Source organism: Neofelis nebulosa, chromosome 8 (assembly GCF_028018385.1).
Source record: "Neofelis nebulosa isolate mNeoNeb1 chromosome 8, mNeoNeb1.pri, whole genome shotgun sequence".
Lineage (NCBI taxonomy): Eukaryota > Metazoa > Chordata > Mammalia > Carnivora > Felidae > Neofelis > Neofelis nebulosa.
In genome coordinates, this window is record NC_080789.1 from 78,732,511 (window position 1) to 78,749,511 (window position 17,001).

Genomic DNA, 17,001 nt, shown 5'->3' on the forward strand with positions numbered 1-17,001 from the left:
AAGCTCTTTTATTTCTTGATTCAGTTAAAAAGAATTGTCTTGTTTCCACTAAGTAATTGCCTTATTAAAAAGAATATGACATTTCAGCCAGTCTTGAAGAAAACATAGAACTGGAAACAATAAACATAGAATATCCACAGCAAGTGGGAGAATTGTGCTGAAAGAAATATAAACCATTTATATCAGTCTTTCAGTGTCTGGTAGAAGAGGGAAAAGTATATAATTGATTTTCACTCTCCATGTGAGAGTTTTCCATAATCAAACCAGAAAATAGCCCAGGGTGCTACTTGCCATTACTAGAAGAATTTATTTTCTATAAGATTGAACATTTTTCCTACCAATAGTAAAAAAAAAAAAAAAAAAAGTGGCCACGCTATTAGGTATTTGATTTGACTGCTTAAAACCCTGGACCTTTCAGCCTAGGTCCAATCAGGAAACAGATTAAACCACATCTGTACTTTAAACAGAGGAATGTAATATGAAGAATGACTAAGCTATAATAGAAAGTGACTATAAAGACGTGAAGAGGGGCACCTGGGTGGCTCAGTTGGTTAAGCGTCCAACTTCGGCTCAGGTCATGATCTCATGGTTCGTGAGTTCAAGCCCTGCGTTGGGCTTTGTGCTGACAGCTCAGAGCCTGGAGCCCACTTTGGATTCTGTGTCTTCCTCTCTCTCTGCCCCTCTCCTGCTCATGCTCTATCTCTCTCTCTCTCTCAATAATAAACATTAAACAAAATTTTAAAAAAGGATATGAAGAAAACTCGTAACAGATACCCAAGGAAGGACAAACTTGGAGGGTAACCCATTTCCTAGGGCTAAGCTTTGTAGTTCATTGAAGAAAGAGCAGTTGCAGCCCAGTGGAGAAGGTCGATGGGTTGCCTGGTCCAGAGCTGATCCTCAGTCACTGGGCAAGTGGAAAACAAACCTCTGAGGTACAAGTGAGCTTGTAGCTGGTGAGTGGGAACACAGAAGTTGTCAGGACACCACTGTGGGTATGAAATCTGGGTATGTGATATCTGTGTTAGGGGGGCCATGGAAAGATGACTACTGGCCCAATCATTGAGGCTACTCCCACTCAGCATGCGGCTGGGGAAGTATACAACCAGATGTCTTCACATATCCACACTACGGATCAACCGTGCAACAGGAGCAAAAACAAACAAAACACTGCGGTTGTACCGTGGAACTAGGAAGAGAAGCTCCTTCCTGCAGTGTCTCAGCATTACCTTCTTTAACCTCCATGCTTTTGGAGGTTTTCCAGACTTTTTCCTGTGGTTGATTTCAAGCTTCATAGCATTGTGGTCTGAAAGTATGCATGGTATAATTTCAATTCTTGTAAACTTATGAAGGGCTGTTTTGTGACCCAGTATATGATCTATCTTGGAGAATGTTCCATGTGCACTCGAGAAGAAAGTATATTCTGTTGCTTTGGGATGCAGAGTTCTAAATATATCTGTCAAGTCCATCTGATCCAATGTATCATTCAGGGCTTGTTTCTTTATTGTTTCTTTATTGACTGTGTGTCTAGATGATCTATCCATTTCTGTAAGTGGGGTGTTAAAGTCCCCCGCAATGACCACATTCTTATCAATAAGGTTGCTTATTTTTATGAGTAATTGTTTTATATATCTGGGGGCTCCGGTATTCGGCGCATAGACATTTATAGTTGTTAGCTCTTCCTGATGGATAGACCCTGTAATTATTATATAATGCCCTTCTTCATCTCTTGTTACGGCCTTTAATTTAAAGTCTAGTTTGTCTGATATAAGTATGGCTACTCCAGCTTTCTTTTGGCTTCCAGTAGCATGATAAATAGTTCTCCATTCCCTCACTCTCAATCTAAAGGTGTCCTCAGATCTAAAATAAGTCTCTTGTAGACAGCAAATAGATGGGTCTTGTTTTTTTATCCATTCTGATACCCTATGTCTTTTGGCTGGCGCATTTAATCCATTTACATTCAGTGTTATTATAGAAAGATACAGGTTTAGAGTCATTGTGATGTCTGTATGTTTTATGCTTGTAGTGATGTCTCTGGTACTTTGTCTCACAGGATCCCCCTTAGGATCTCTTGTAGGGCTGGTTTAGTGGTGACAAATTCCTTCAGTTTTTGTTTATTTGGGAAGACCTTTATCTCTCCTTCTATTCTAAATGACAGACTTGCTGGATAAAGGATTCTCGGCTGCATATTTTTTCTGTTTAGCACACTGAAGATATCGTGCCAAGCCTTTCTGGCCTGCCAAGTTTCAAAGGAGAGATCAGTCACGAGTCTTATAGGTCTCCCTTTATATGTGAGGGCACGTTTATCCCTTGCTGCTTTCAGAATTTTCTCTTTATCCTTGTATTTTGCCAGTTTCACTATGATATGTCGTGCAGAAGATCGATTCAAGTTACGTCTGAAGGGAGTTCTCTGTGCTTCTTGGATTTCAATGCCTTTTTCCTTCCCCAGTTCAGGGAAGTTCTCAGCTATAATTTCTTCAAGTACCCCTTCAGCACCTTTCCCTCTCTCTTCCTCCTCTGGGATACCAATTATCAGCATTACCTTCTACTGGCAAAGCTTAACATTGTGCTTACTGTAAAAGAAAATGCTTAGACCATTACTAAGTACTAAGTACTAAGTGAATTTGGAACTAAGAGGCAATAAATATGTAACTGACACAGGATCTGACTGCTTACAGTCTTGAGCCTTTCACCAATGTCTGGCTTATAATTGAGAAAGAAATATTAAAGTAGCCCTGACATCGAGGAACTGATCTAGCTCTTAAACTAGGGCTCACTGTAAGTGCAAACTGATCCGATGCTCACAGCTGAGCCCTGTTGTTCTATAGAACATATAAATAGTCTCACAGGAACATCTACTTCAAGCAAGATCACTGTGCACCTCACAAAATACCAAACGTCCTCTTCTCTTGCTGAATTAGTAGCTGCTGTTCTACTTTCTTACCAAGTACAGTTCTAGCCACCCCCCTTAGTCTGCATTCCCCATAGGTCAGATTTATTGAGATACCCTGTCATAGAACTGCCTTGATTTTTTTTTTTTTAATTTTAGAGAGAGAGAGTGCACATGAAAGCAGGGGAGAGGGGCAGAGAGAGAGAGAGAGAGAGAGAGGAAGAGAGAAAGAGGGAATCCCAAGCAGGCTCCCTACTAAGCACTGAGCCTGATGCAGGACTTGATCCTACAACCTTGGGATCATGACCTAAGCCAAAATCAAGAGTCAGGTGCTCAACCAGCTGAGCCACTCAGGCACTCCTAGAATTGCCTTGATTTCTGACAGTATCTAATCCAAAACAAATCTCTACTTCCTTAGACCCTACCTAAAATTGTCCCAACCCAGCCCAAATGCTGTAATACATTATCTCTAAACCCTGTCTCTTACTTACTAAGACATTCCACAGATCCCCATAGTGTGTGTTCTCCCTCTCCATAAGGAATAAGTAGTAAACCCAACTTGTTCAAATACAGGTGTGTTTCTGAAGTTTTTAACTGAAGTGCATTGACAGAATAAATGATTACTACTAAGTATTTCTCAACTGAATGGATCTTCTCAATCCTCCTTTTCCTTAAAAACATTCTTAAGTAAGGTTTTTATAAGTTGGAGGTGGGTAAGGGACTGGAGGAAGAATATCCCCCTACTTTAAATTACTTAAAGGTATTTTAGATTTTTCTCCCATTTAATGTGTAAAAACTGTAATTCTTTTTTAAAATCTAGATTTTAATGTTTGGTTTTTTTTTTTTTTTTTAAGAAGTTAGCTAAGTTTGAAACAGACTTTTTTAAAGGAAATAAGTGTCTTAGAAAACTAATCTTTAATCAACAATACCAAAAAAACTCCTGAAAATAGTTTATTTTGATCACGATTTTTAGAACCATAAAACTCCATAGAAACCCACAGTAAATCTAATAGCAGTTTTTAAAAGTTAGCAAACATACACCAGAACAATCAAGTTATTTTTCTAATAGTCCGTCTATATAATACATACTGTACATTTTGAACATAGTCAAATCATAAAATATGTGAATGAGATTACTACGAAGTTAATTTTTTTCTTTCTCTTAAGTTTTCAATGAGCTCTGTGTTTCTCAGACTTCAGGAGTGACATGTGGAATACCTCTCCCTGGTAGAGCAACATTGTGCTTTCATTCTCTCTTTTTTTTTAATTTTTAATGTTTATTTTTAGAGAGAGAGTGCACAAGTAGGGGAGAGGGGCAAAGGGAGAGAGAGAGAGAGAGAGAGAGAGAGAGAGAGAGAGAGAGAGAGAGAGAATCCCAAACATGCTCTGTGCTTAGCATGGAGTCCGACACAGGCCTCAATCACACAACCCTGGGATCATGACCTGAACCAAAACCAAGAGTTGGACGTTCAACTGACTGAACCACCCTGGCACCCTGTGCTTTCATTCTATCGTCACTTCCAAAAAGCTGTGGAAGCTTCCTGAAGGTCCCTTCCTACTATGAAAGGCCTTTGAAAACTTGCATTATATTCCACTATTAAAATCTTTACATTTTTAATATAGAGGAGGGAAAAAAATGTTTAAATTTGATTGTTTCCAAACAGTAGTTCTGATCCATATAAGTTCTGGACACTTAAACATAGTAAGTATGAGTCAGTTGGTAAAAATTCTCTGTAATGAGCAGTATCCACAGCTTAGTAAATGGGTATTTGAATTTTCTTCATAATGTGGCCATGCAGATAATTAAGTGAATATATGAATATGCAAGAAGTGTGATTTTTGAGTGCATAGTTTATTGTCTGAGTAGTTACCATTTTCTCCTACTGAAAAATTAAAAGTTCTTTAGTCTCTTCTGGACAAAATCTAATCAAGTCTATTTAAGCTGTAGATATGCAGCAAAATTATATAGTATTATTCCAGCAATCATTTATTTATTAAAAAATACCTTTGAGGGGCACCTGGGTGGCTCGGTCAGTTAAGCATCATGCCCAGGTTGTGATCTCTCAGTCATGAGATTGAGCCCCCTTGTTGGGCTTTGTACATGTGGAGCCTGCTTGAGATTCTCTCTTTCCTTCTCTCTCTGTCCTTCCCTCACTTGTGTGCTCTCTCAAATTCTCAATATAAATATAAAAAAAAAAATACACACACACATACATATGTATGTATATATATTCCTATAAACAGGTTTTCACCTAAAAATTTACATCTTTTTAAAAACTTTTTTTAAATGTTTATTTTTTGGAAGGAGTCACAGAATCTGAAGCAGGCTCCAGGCTCTCAGCTGCCAGCACAGAGCCCAATGTGAGGCTTGAATTCACGAACCACGACATCATGACCCGAGCCCAAGTCAGACGCTTAACCAACTGAGCCACCCAGGCGCCCTTAACATTTACATCTTAATAGTGAATCAAATAAGGAAACTTCTAATTTACTTAGGCTATGAATAGCTGATGATTCATTACCAAAAACCCACTGTAGACTATTAAAGATAGTTGTATACGAATTATAAAACAACACAAGAAAGACTTTTAAGCAGAAAACATCCTGTTTATGCTTGGACAGGTGTTCTTTGGGTGGACATGAACCAGATAGCATCTGGTCATTTTCTTTAACCTTTTTTAAAAGACTCCTCAAAATCTTCCTTCCCCAGATTTTACTCCTTTTGTGCTTAGTGAATTCTGTGAGAGCGAAATTACAAGTCCATAATATCTCTTAATTTTTAAATTCTTAAATCAAATTCTTAAATCCAAAAAAATTCAGAAAATCAAAGATTCTTTTTGTAACTCATTTATTAGAAAACCAGACTTGAACCAGGCCTATTTAAATTCTTTATCTTGCCTACTAGGACACTCATAAAGTTTGCTGCAGAAATATTAATGTGTTTTTTTACAGGGCCCTGCCCCGGCTATTTCATGTATGTGTTATATGCACAATATTACCTTTATAAATTTAAAGAAAAAAACTGAATTCTAAACACATCTGCCTCTAAAGGTTTAAATAGGGATTATAGACAGTGGTTATATAAAATAATCCATGGCAGAGTGGTTTAAGAGGACACTTTATTTGTAACTATGTGAAGTAATGGATATTAGCCAGACTTACTGTGGTAATCATTTTGCAATATATACATAAATTATTATTTGTACACCTAAAACTAATAGTATTATATGTCAATTATATCTAAAATGAGGAGGGGGCACTTTAATATTATAAGCAGTTTTTAGTTTTGATAAATTAATTAATGTAAACAAAACACAGGCAAAAACCAACTTTTAATTTTCTGGTAACTTTCACTTTGTTTTTAAATTTGATAGTTATGTAGTTGGGGGTTAAATATAGGACGTATGATTATGAATGCATGTATTTGTTTGATTTCTTATACCCACGAAATGAAGGCTAAAATAAATATTATCAAGATAACCATAGGCCATCATCACCATGATCATACATACAAGAAAAAAAAGAGCCTCTGAATTGGGGATTATATAGATCTGCATGTATACAAAAAGTGATCAGTAGCAATATTCTTATACATTTTCAATAGGAGACATGCCAAGAACAATTCTGTTAGTTCTTGTTTCCTTCACATTTTAAGGGAATGTAAATTCACATACTGGTGATTTCAGAAGCAAAAATATGATAAGGTTTCCCACCTATTCCTACCCCCTTAATACCATTCAAGTGGAAACCATTTAACTCTTTAATTATAGTGGGATAGACCTATTTTCTGCATGATCATAAAGAAACATTTTATTTATTAGAAGAAGAGTTTATTCTGGAAATTAATATTTTCAAGCTTAATGCAGTGATTATGTTTTTATTTGGAATCTTCCCCTCCTTTTTTCCTTGTTCTATACAGATTATCAACGCTTGATGACTGTGGCGGAAGGCATCACCACACTTTTGTTCCCATTTCAATGGCAGCATGTTTATGTGCCCATCCTCCCTGCTTCTCTGCTACATTTTCTTGATGCTCCTGTCCCTTATCTGATGGGCCTTCAGTCAAAAGAAGGAACTGACCGTTCTAAACTAGAACTTCCTCAAGAGGTAAAACTTATAATGGGTGATGAAGCATTTGCTGTTTGTTGATTTAGGTCAAGGCCACTTTTCTTAGCATTGTCTTTGTCTAAACTGTGTCTCTGACTGTCCTGAATTTTCCAACTAGGGCTAAGGTAGAGCCTGAACCATAGAGTGCAGATCCTGACTCCTGATGCTTGCTGGGACTAGTCATTAGTTAAGTAAGCATGGTTCAAACAGGACAGTGGCAAGTTTTCACAGCGATAAATCTGTGAGGAGGGAGCAACAGTAGCATTATCTAGTTGCTTTATTATTCAAATAGCATTTAATTCCTTTTTCCCCTCATTTATTTTATAAATTCTACTTTTAAACAAAATAGCCCAGGTTTTCACATCTTCACATCATTAATTGAGATGAATTTGATTCTTGACTTCCTTCAAATGAAAAGTAACATCTTTCAGCAAACTATAGATAATGAAAATATCAAATACTTTAGTATTCTTTGTTTTCAGACCTAAAGCTAGTTATCAGCTTTTTTCTAAATGTCAGCTTGGCTAGGTGATTGAGATAAAAACTCTAACCCCTAGCTTTTAGGCCACCATAATGTTACTGTGCTTTCTGTGTGTTGTATTTTCAGATGTTGTTTAAGAAAATTAGGAATTCTTGAAAGTATTTTGAATGTAGTTTTTATCTGTTGTTAATGGTACTCAGAATTGGACTGTAAAACCTTTGAAATGAAATAGTGATGAGAGTGTCATGGCCTATTAAAAAACATTAAATAGTTAACTATATGATATTATTAGCTATTTAATTAGCATCTTTCTTAATAAGATCTTTCATGCTGTGCTGTGCTTTTATTTGTTCTTATTTCCCATAGAGATTCTCATTTTAATAAGTGAATTTAAAATAACATACTAAGCTACAGCTGTTATACCCATTAATGATTCCTGTAATCATCCATTGCTTACTTTATTCCAATGAATATTTCCCTTCCAAAATTAACATTTTTGTTCAGGGAAAAATAGCTTGATTGGGATCATATAAAATGCTTATAAAAGTTGTCTTGCTCTTTTGAGCTTATGCATGTTCTCTGCTTTTGCCTCCCCATTATCTCTCTTTTCTCTATTACCTGAACTCTCTTGTTTTCTCTTTTATTAGATTAATCTAAGTATCTTGTCAGTTCAAAAAGTAATCCTTTAAATTTTCAAGGAAAAAGAAATAGATTAGCCAAATGTATTTTAAATGCAATTTAAGTTTAAGGACTTAAATAGTGACATGTTTTAGTTTCTTGTTGAGTATCTGGTCTGTCTGTATATTAATCAAGTGATATTTTATAAGACAGTATGTTTTGGTATATAAATATTATCTTCCCATTTTTACATGAGTTATAATTGTTGAGAGTTTTTAAATGCCAACTATATATTTTTGGAGTGGGGAAATCTTTCTGTCTCCCTATATGTGTATATTTTCTGACTCTAAAGATAAAAATTCTGAAAGTTCTTGCAGCAGTGACTTTGATTTTCTAACTTTTTACTTTTTAAATCAATACGTTAAGTTTATTTATTTGTTTTTTGAGAGACAGAGAGAGTGAGAGAGAGCACAAGCAGGGGAGGGGCAGAGAGAGAGAGAAGGAGACACAGAATCCGAAGCAGGCTCCAGGCTTCTAAGCGTCAGCACAGAACCCAGTGCAGATCTCGAACTCATGAACTGTGAGATCATGACCTGAGCCAAGGTCAGATGCTCAACTGACTGAGCCACTCAGGCGCCCCAGTCAATAGTCTTTAATAAATGTACATATCCATCTATTCGTAGAGTAGAATAATATGAAATAACCTGGGTCAGCTGTGAAAATAGCAGTGCTTCTGTATAGAAAGTATATGTTAGTACATCATTATTTTGGAAGAAAATGCTAACAGCTGACCCAGATTATTTCATACTCTTCTACTTTATGAATAGATGGGTATGTACATTTATTAAAGAGGATTGATTTAACGAGTTAAAAGTTTAGAAAATCACAGACATTGCTGCATTAGCTCTCAGAATTTTTAAGTTTGCTTATCTTTAGAGTAAAAAAAATACACACAGATCACTTTGTGCTCATAACATTTTACAATGAGATAAATAATCTACTTCACATAATTTGAGGAAGATGTAGGTATAAAAATAGCCATTTTTAAAATTGACTTAAATGTACTCACTAGTAATACTCACCTCCTCCCTCCTTTCCCTGAAAACTATAAAATAAAATAATAGTTAAAAATAGTGATGGGAAAAAAAATAGTGACAGGGCTTCTTAGAATAGTTATGAAGATGATAAGTTTGCAAAATGATTATTTTAAGAAGGTATGATTTTAGTTGTTAGCTAACTAATGTAACTACATAGACTTATAATTAACCACCCACTTACTTTCCCCATAGTTCTAAAATGATAGGCACAGGTAGCCATTTGTTAAATTGTTTTTTCAGGGGGTGGGGTAGAGAAAGTGACGGTAGAAGGATACAGCACTGGGGATGAACTGCAGAGAAGGGTACTTCACTTATTCCCATTCTTGCTTGTCTTTACAGTAAATGGTGGGCAAGAAATCCAGAGAAAAACTGAAATTGCTTTTTCCACTTTGTTTTTGTTATGTCTTGCCCCTGAGATTCTGTGGGAATATTTTAAATATTCTCTCCATGGGGCACCTGGGTGGCTCAGTCGGTTGAGCGTCCGACTTTGGCTCAGGTCATGATCTCATGGTTCGTGGATTCAAGCCCTCTTTTGGGCTCTGTGCTGACAGCTTGGAACCTGAAGCCTGCTTCAAGTTCTGTGTCTCCCTCTCTCTCTGCGCCTCACCCACTCATGCTGTCTCTCTCTCAAAAATGAATAAACATTAAAAAAAAAATTTAAATATTCTCCTCCAGTTTACCCTTATGCCAGCTTAACTTCAGCCGTTGAGAAACTATATTCCTTAGTAAGCGTGGAGAGAGCTGCCCTGGCCTCACATTCCTGGATACTTCCTCCTCCTGTGTACATCTTTGGGGTTCCACAAAATGACTGTCTCCTTGAGTCTTATTCATTCATTCACCAAACAGTGTCTTCTCATACACTACCAGTGTAGGATACATTAGAAGACATCAAGATAAATAAGATGTAATTTTTGCTTTCCAAAGTAAGTCATTTACAAATACCAATAACAGAGGTTAAAAAAATAATTAAGAGGAATGAATGAACTAAGCATATATGCAGAGGAAATCAGAATACCTTTAGGGTAGGGACATGGGAAAGCTTCGTGGCAGAAGAAATGATTAAACTTTAAGTCTTTGTTCCCTTTCTTTTAAGGGAACTTTTCTCTTTTTTTTTTGCATTTTTCATTTTTAACTAGACGTGATTACTTACCATGAATGTGTGTAAGCAGCATTGATAGTAAAAAATAGAGAAATATTTAGTCCTAAAACAATATAAGATTGAGATGTCAAGAGTGTTTTTTATTGCATATGTAATATTTCTTGAGCTCTCCTGATAGAATTTTTATTTTTATTTTTATTTTTATTTTTTTCTGTTGGAATTTTTTAGTTTAATGGTATTAAAAGTGAAAAAGTGGGGCGCCTGGGTGGCGCAGTCGGTTAAGCGTCCGACTTCAGCCAGGTCACGATCTCGCGGTCCGTGAGTTCGAGCCCCGCGTCGGGCTCTGGGCTGATGGCTCAGAGCCTGGAGCCTGTTTCCGATTCTGTGTCTCCCTCTCTCTCTGCCCCTCCCCCGTTCATGCTCTGTCTCTCTCTGTCCCAAAAATAAATTAAAAACGTTGAAAAAAAAAAAAAAAAGTGAAAAAGTGACTTAGCAGAATGCCCTGTTATATGGAGTTCTTGTTTGTTTTAGAAAAAAGGCTTTTCGGTTTTTCTTCCATAAGTCTTCAAAATGCAACTTAACAGTCCTATTTTTAGTTCTCGATAATCAAAGCCCCAACTTGGCCCCAATCTAAGCAGTCATAGGAGGGTATGAGAGACTCATGGAATCATGAAGGCAGGCCAGTTAGCTGTGGTGCTGGAACACCCGCCTTGCCCTACGGCCCTTTCAGCTCAGCAGTGGTTATATGAGCATAACAAGCTTTAAAATTTCCCAGATGTATCATTTTCTCTTTTCATAGAAGGATAGAAGAAGATAGCAGGAAGGCATTAATGAAGGAGATGGTACAAAATGTAAGTGGTGGGAGGTTGCTGGCTAACATTTAGATTAGCAAGTTAGTGAATTTTTTTCTTCCATTTTTAAAGATACTGAATCATCCATTTGAATTATAGTGACCTACTTTCTCCCCCTAAGTCTTTCAACATACCCTGCTTTCTAGAGACTATAGTTACATATATAAGGATGTGGATTTACAGAAAACTGTAGGCAGCAATACTGTCTTCAGCAAGATTTGACTTCACCTCTTATTTTAATTAGAGGAAACTACTGATGTTGGAAATGAGGAAAATTGTAGGGAAAAAATCTTTTAAGCCACCAGGCTGTTTGAGGATGCTTATCTAGAACAGGTGTCAGGAAGTCGCCTAACTTCTTGGGCCTCAATTAGTTCATCTGCAGAATAAACAGTTGAATTCAGAGGTCACTTCAGACTTGAGGCATCGTTACTGATTCTCTGTTCCTAGATGGAGGAAAGTCTTCTTGAGTTTCGATTGAGCTAAATGTAGAACTTTGCTGTACTTCTTGTACATCAGCACCTAACATAAAGATCAGGGATCAAAAGAGAAAAATAAAAACCCAACTCTTTGCTCTCCTCCTTTTATCTTACCTAGCCATACAGGATCAAAGGACAGTGTGAATTGTCTCCTTGCTGACCTGGGTGGCCGGGCTATAGGAGAGACAGGGAGACCCAAGGTGAAACTTCTGTTCTGCTGATTGACTTCCACTCTATGCCCTGTGTCCAGCCACTAATGTAGTCAGCATCAGTTTTATGTATTGGGCTATACCTTTGGCCTCCCACCCTTCCAGAGTCTATGAGCACAATCTTCCTTTACACTGACAACCTTGTTCTGATTAAGAGAGTGTGAGCAGTAAAAGTAAAATATTGTTTCGGAGTCTACTATAGTCAAGTACCTGAGGGATAATCAGAATTGCATGCATGTACTTGGCCACTTGAATTGTCCATAACTGTTTAGAAAATATTTAAAAGTCTTTTTATTCAATATAAAATCAAAATCTATTGCATAAGCAAACTCAAAAAAACTTTCCTCTGATTTCTATTTCCTCTTTTTTTCAACTCAAAAATATCTCCTGAATCAGCTCTTAATTATTGAAGGGGCAATCATTTATAGTTGTCTAAGCACTTGCCTCTACTGCTGTCTCCTGCTATTTGTCTAATAACTTCTGAAACAATTTGAGGTCTAAGAGGTTGAAGCTAATTTTGGATAAACTGAAAATTTGTGAATTTTTTGTGAATTGGATTGCTCTTTGCCAATTTTATCCCATTTGGGGGTACTAAGCTGCTAAATTTTAGCAATTATTAATTCTAAATTACAGATGGTGTCAGAGCAGTGGAATGGCATAGGAAGTTCAGGCTGGATTCATCCATTGAACATTTTACCCAGTGCCTTCTATTTGTAAGGTACTATGACTCTGTGTACCTTTACTCATTTAGGAATGCCTAATGGATGTTTTGTGTTACAGAATCATGTCCAGATTATAACAAATTGCTAAGTCCCAGAGAAAATTATCCGTATATATTAAATATGGTATAAAATACTCACCTAGGGAAAAAAATGCTGGAAAAAGATCTTTTTTTTTTTTTAATAACTGGCTGCTTTTTTTCTTTATTTATTTTGAGAGAAAGAGAAAGTGTGAGCAGTAGAAGGGCAGAGAGAGCATCCCAAGCAGGTTCTGCATTGTCAGCACAGAGCCTGACACGGGGCTCAATCTCACAAACTGTGAGATCATGACCTGAGCTGGAATTGAGTCCCATGCTTAACTGAAATTTGTTTTTGAAGAATAAAAATGTTAGAAAAAAAATTTTTAAAGAATAAAAATTCTTAGCCTTGAGAAAGTTAGCATAAAAGGCACTATAAAATCTTAAACGTTCTCATCACAAGAAAAATTGTAATTATTTATGGTGATGGATGTTAACTAGACTTACTGTGGTAATCGTTTCATAATCTATATTGATTCATACACCTGAAACAAAATGTTATATGTCAGTTATATCTTAATTTTGAAAAGTCAGTGTAATCTATGACTTTATTTATAATAGTTGGCAAGAGGGCACCTGGGTAACTCCCGTCAGTTGAGCATCCAGCCCTTGATTTTGGCTCAGGTCATTATCTCATGGTTTGTGGGACCAAACCCCATGTCAGGCTCTGTGCTGACAGCACGGAGCCTGCTTGGAATTTTCTCTCTGCATCTCTCTCTGCCTCTTTCTCTCTCTCAAAATGAATAAATGAACTTAAAAAAAATAGTTGGCAAGGATATTTTAGAATATAAAATTCCTTTATTTTAAAACCTTTGTATTACTTTTTTCTCTTTCAGGCTAATTTGTGTTTTGTGGATATTGACAACCATTTTATTGAATTGCCTGAAGAGTTTCCACAGTTCCCCAATAAGGTGGATTTTATCCAGGAACTCTCTGAAGTGCTTCTTCAATTTGGTATCCCTCCTGAGGGCAGTCTCCATTGCAGTGAGAGTGCCACAAAACTGAAGAATCTGGTTCTTAAGGACTTGGTTAATGACAAGAAGAATGGCAATGTCTCCACTCATAACATCAGCATGTATGAGTTACTGAAGGGCAATGAAACCATAGCCCGCCTCCAAGCTCTGGCCAAGCGGACTGGTGTGACCGTGGAAAAAATGGACCTCTCTGCCTCTCTGAGTGAAAAAGAAAAGGATTTAAAGCTGCAGTGTGAAGAGGCTGAGCTAAGGGACTACCAGCTCAATGTGCAGCTCCGCGAGGTCTTTGCCAACCGCTTCACACAGATGTTTGCAGATTACGAAGCATTTGTGATTCAGACTGCCCAGGACATGGAGTCCTGGCTTACCAACCGAGAACAGATGCAGAACTTTGACAAAGTAAAAAAAAAAACATAGTTTCCCTTTTTTTATGACTCTTAGTGGGCTGTCTTACTAATTTGGTTAACTTTTTTAAACATAGATTTTTCCTCTCTCCCTTCCCGTTTAGAACTTATTCTTATATTTTGTCTTTGTCCTATAATGACGTCTCAACTTGTCCATGCAAAGATAACACTCTAGTTTCAGAAGACAAAGTTTTACCTCATCTTAGGATCAAAAAGAGAGGAAAAGTGAATAAATTAGGTTTTATGACTATGAGTCTAAAGTTCTATTCCAAAGTTTGTGGGAAAGGAAGACAGAAAATGACACTGGCTTTTGATTGTCCTGCTGAAGTTGAAGTTTTCTGTCTAAGGTTTACCATAGAGTTTTCTGGCAGATTTTCTTGGCATATCTACCAATTTTTTTGTTTATTTTTGTTTTCCAGATAAAAGCACTTAGAGGTGTGCATTAACTCTTTTGAGTCACTAGGGTATAGTTCAGTCCCCTGCTTCAGTTTTGCCAAGGCACGATATTGCTATTAGAATGCATTATGGCTTTTTGCTAAATGGTATCTTTGTGTCTTGAAAGACCTCTCAAAGGAGCTAATGTATTCTAAGAAGCTAATTTACAATTATGGAGTCTCTGACAAATATTAATAAAAAATTTTGTAAAGGTGGGTAGTATCAAAGGTTATTTTCTGATTTCCTCAGACATTTTTTCAGTTGAAGTATATAAACTACACTGAACGGTTAAGTTCTGATACATTTTATGTTTGAGAAAACTTCTTCAATAAATTAAGAAGCCTTCACTTCTCCAAATGTATTCCTGCTCTTAGGTTCCTTTCTTATTAAGCTTAACCATTTTTTCCTCTCCAACTTGGAACTAATCTGTGTACACTCATGATTTATCCTTGGGGCAATTCAAATTCTTATCTAAATCGAGCACTGGTACTTTCTTCCTTCTTAATCTTTATGTAGCTTCAAACTATAAATGGAATTCTTTTTATGTAACGACTAGAGAAATGAAAGTTTCATGCGGATTCCAGAAGGCTTGTAACCATCTCATTTTTCACTAGGAAAATGTACAGGACTATCACATGCTAGTTCTCCAAGCCAAGTCTTTCCTGATTTCAGTGCTGTAGTCTGTGAGGGTCTGAATATCAAAAGCCAGACATTTGGTCCATTTAGAGGGGAAAAAAAAAAACTGTTTGCTCTAGAAAAAGTAAAATTGATACTCACCTGTAAAATATCTTTTGAAGAGGTGTACTGATTTTTAGAAACTACCGTGAACCTTTCTCTGGCTATTCAGATTTATGTAAATACATCTGAACTATGGAAGCACTTAAATTGAATAAGTAGGTTTCCATAAGGAAATTTTTTAAAGGCTTCCTAAATTTTAGAATGAAAAATAAACATGCTGGTAAGAAGCCAATGACTATTAAGGAGGAGATTGTCAGAACTTACCCTTCTGTCTTCCGCTTTCTGGCTTCTGCCACACTGCACCTACTCAAAAGAATGGAAAGCAAAACCAACCCAGCAGCTGAAATAGTAATTCACTTCCATATTTCAGCCAGTACCAAACTGTGACTAGAATTCCTGTACACACATGGACCTGACAAAAAGAACACTTTGAATTAGGAACTGGTTACAATTTACTGAACCATTCCGTGCAGCAGACAGTCTGGTAACAGGAACCTGCAGCTTGTTGCACATGTTTTCTCCAAAGGCTTGAATACCTTTGGATGGGTTTTCAGGCAATACTTGTTTTAGTTAATGCCCAGACTCTTCAATCAGCACAGGTCTGGAAGGAGTTTGATCTTGAGCAGTCTTGAACAGTCTTGATCAGTCTTGAACAGTGTTGGGGCCTAGAAAAACATCCACTTGAAAAACAAAGATTTCACCCATAGGCACAAATTCCATGTTTTTAGAAGGTTATGACTTATGTATGTATCACAGTCGTATCCGTTGATCATGTCAGTGCCTTATGACTCAGAGGTATACTGCATAGACTAGGAATAGAGAGCAGAAAAAAACCATAGCTCATTAGAAAAAGGGTCAAAAATTATTGATAAGTGAGGAGGATGGTTGATGATATGGCAGCATCTGATCCTCCTTCTTTCACTAATTATGCCCTATTTTCTATATAATGATCATGAGTTTCAGAATGTAAATTAATTTTGAAAGGCTAAAGGACTAAGTCACCTAAATTCCATGACTTTAAAAGGAAAAGTGAATTTAAAAATTTTTTAATTTCATGCATCAGTTTTGCATGTTACAAGATCTTTTTTAAATGACCTCAGCAACAAATAATTTTCAGATTTACCGTGTAGTACTAAGATAGTGTCTTTGCACTAATAATTTCTAATTATCTCATTACAGGCTTCCTTTCTGTCTGACCAGCCTGAGCCTTACCTGCCATTTCTTTCACGCTTCATTGAAACACAGATGTTTGCTACCTTTATTGATAATAAAATTATGTCTCAGTGGGAAGAGAAAGATTCTTTGCTACGGGTCTTTGACTCTCGGATTGAGAAGATAAGACTGTATAATGTAAGGGCACCTACCTTGAGGACATCTATCTATCAGAAATGCAGCACTTTAAAAGAAGCAGGTACATGTGTCACGCCTTTTAAAATTGACTTAAAATTCATGATTTCTTTTTACACATTGTTGGCCTTATAAGCTGAAAATTAATTTTCAATTTTAGATTTCATGATTAATCCTTATACTCTATCAAGTGTTTTCTATCCTTTTGTTTCCTTCTGTTTCTGTGAATTAGTGTCCATCCTATTCCTATTTGACATTCCTCTCCCCTTAAAAGAGGAAAAACAGTGAAAAGTTGAATATAACCATAAGGTTGCTATGATTTTTGTCTTATTCTCTTTTATTGCCTTAAGTGAAAAAATGTAAATTTCTTTCTTGCTGTTTATGTTGCCTTTTTACTTCTCACCTCTTTTCTCTTCATTAAAAAAAAGATAAGTATTAATTTAAAATAGTGAATCTGAGATGCTGCCTAATTTACATAACTA

The 17,001-nt window shown here is 36.5% G+C and overlaps 1 protein-coding gene across 7 annotated transcripts in view; it reads left to right on the forward strand.

Annotated features, from left to right (window-relative positions):
• Positions 1-17,001, forward strand: part of DENND5B (DENN domain containing 5B) — a 187,843-nt gene that overhangs the window by 108,091 nt on the left and 62,751 nt on the right. For all 7 annotated transcript variants that reach the window (XM_058743176.1, XM_058743179.1, XM_058743178.1 and 4 more), the window contains 3 exons: positions 6,807-6,994; positions 13,458-13,994; positions 16,352-16,583. In XM_058743176.1, coding sequence (XP_058599159.1) covers positions 6,807-6,994; positions 13,458-13,994; positions 16,352-16,583 — 957 coding nt within the window. The remainder of the gene's footprint in view (positions 1-6,806; positions 6,995-13,457; positions 13,995-16,351; positions 16,584-17,001) is intronic.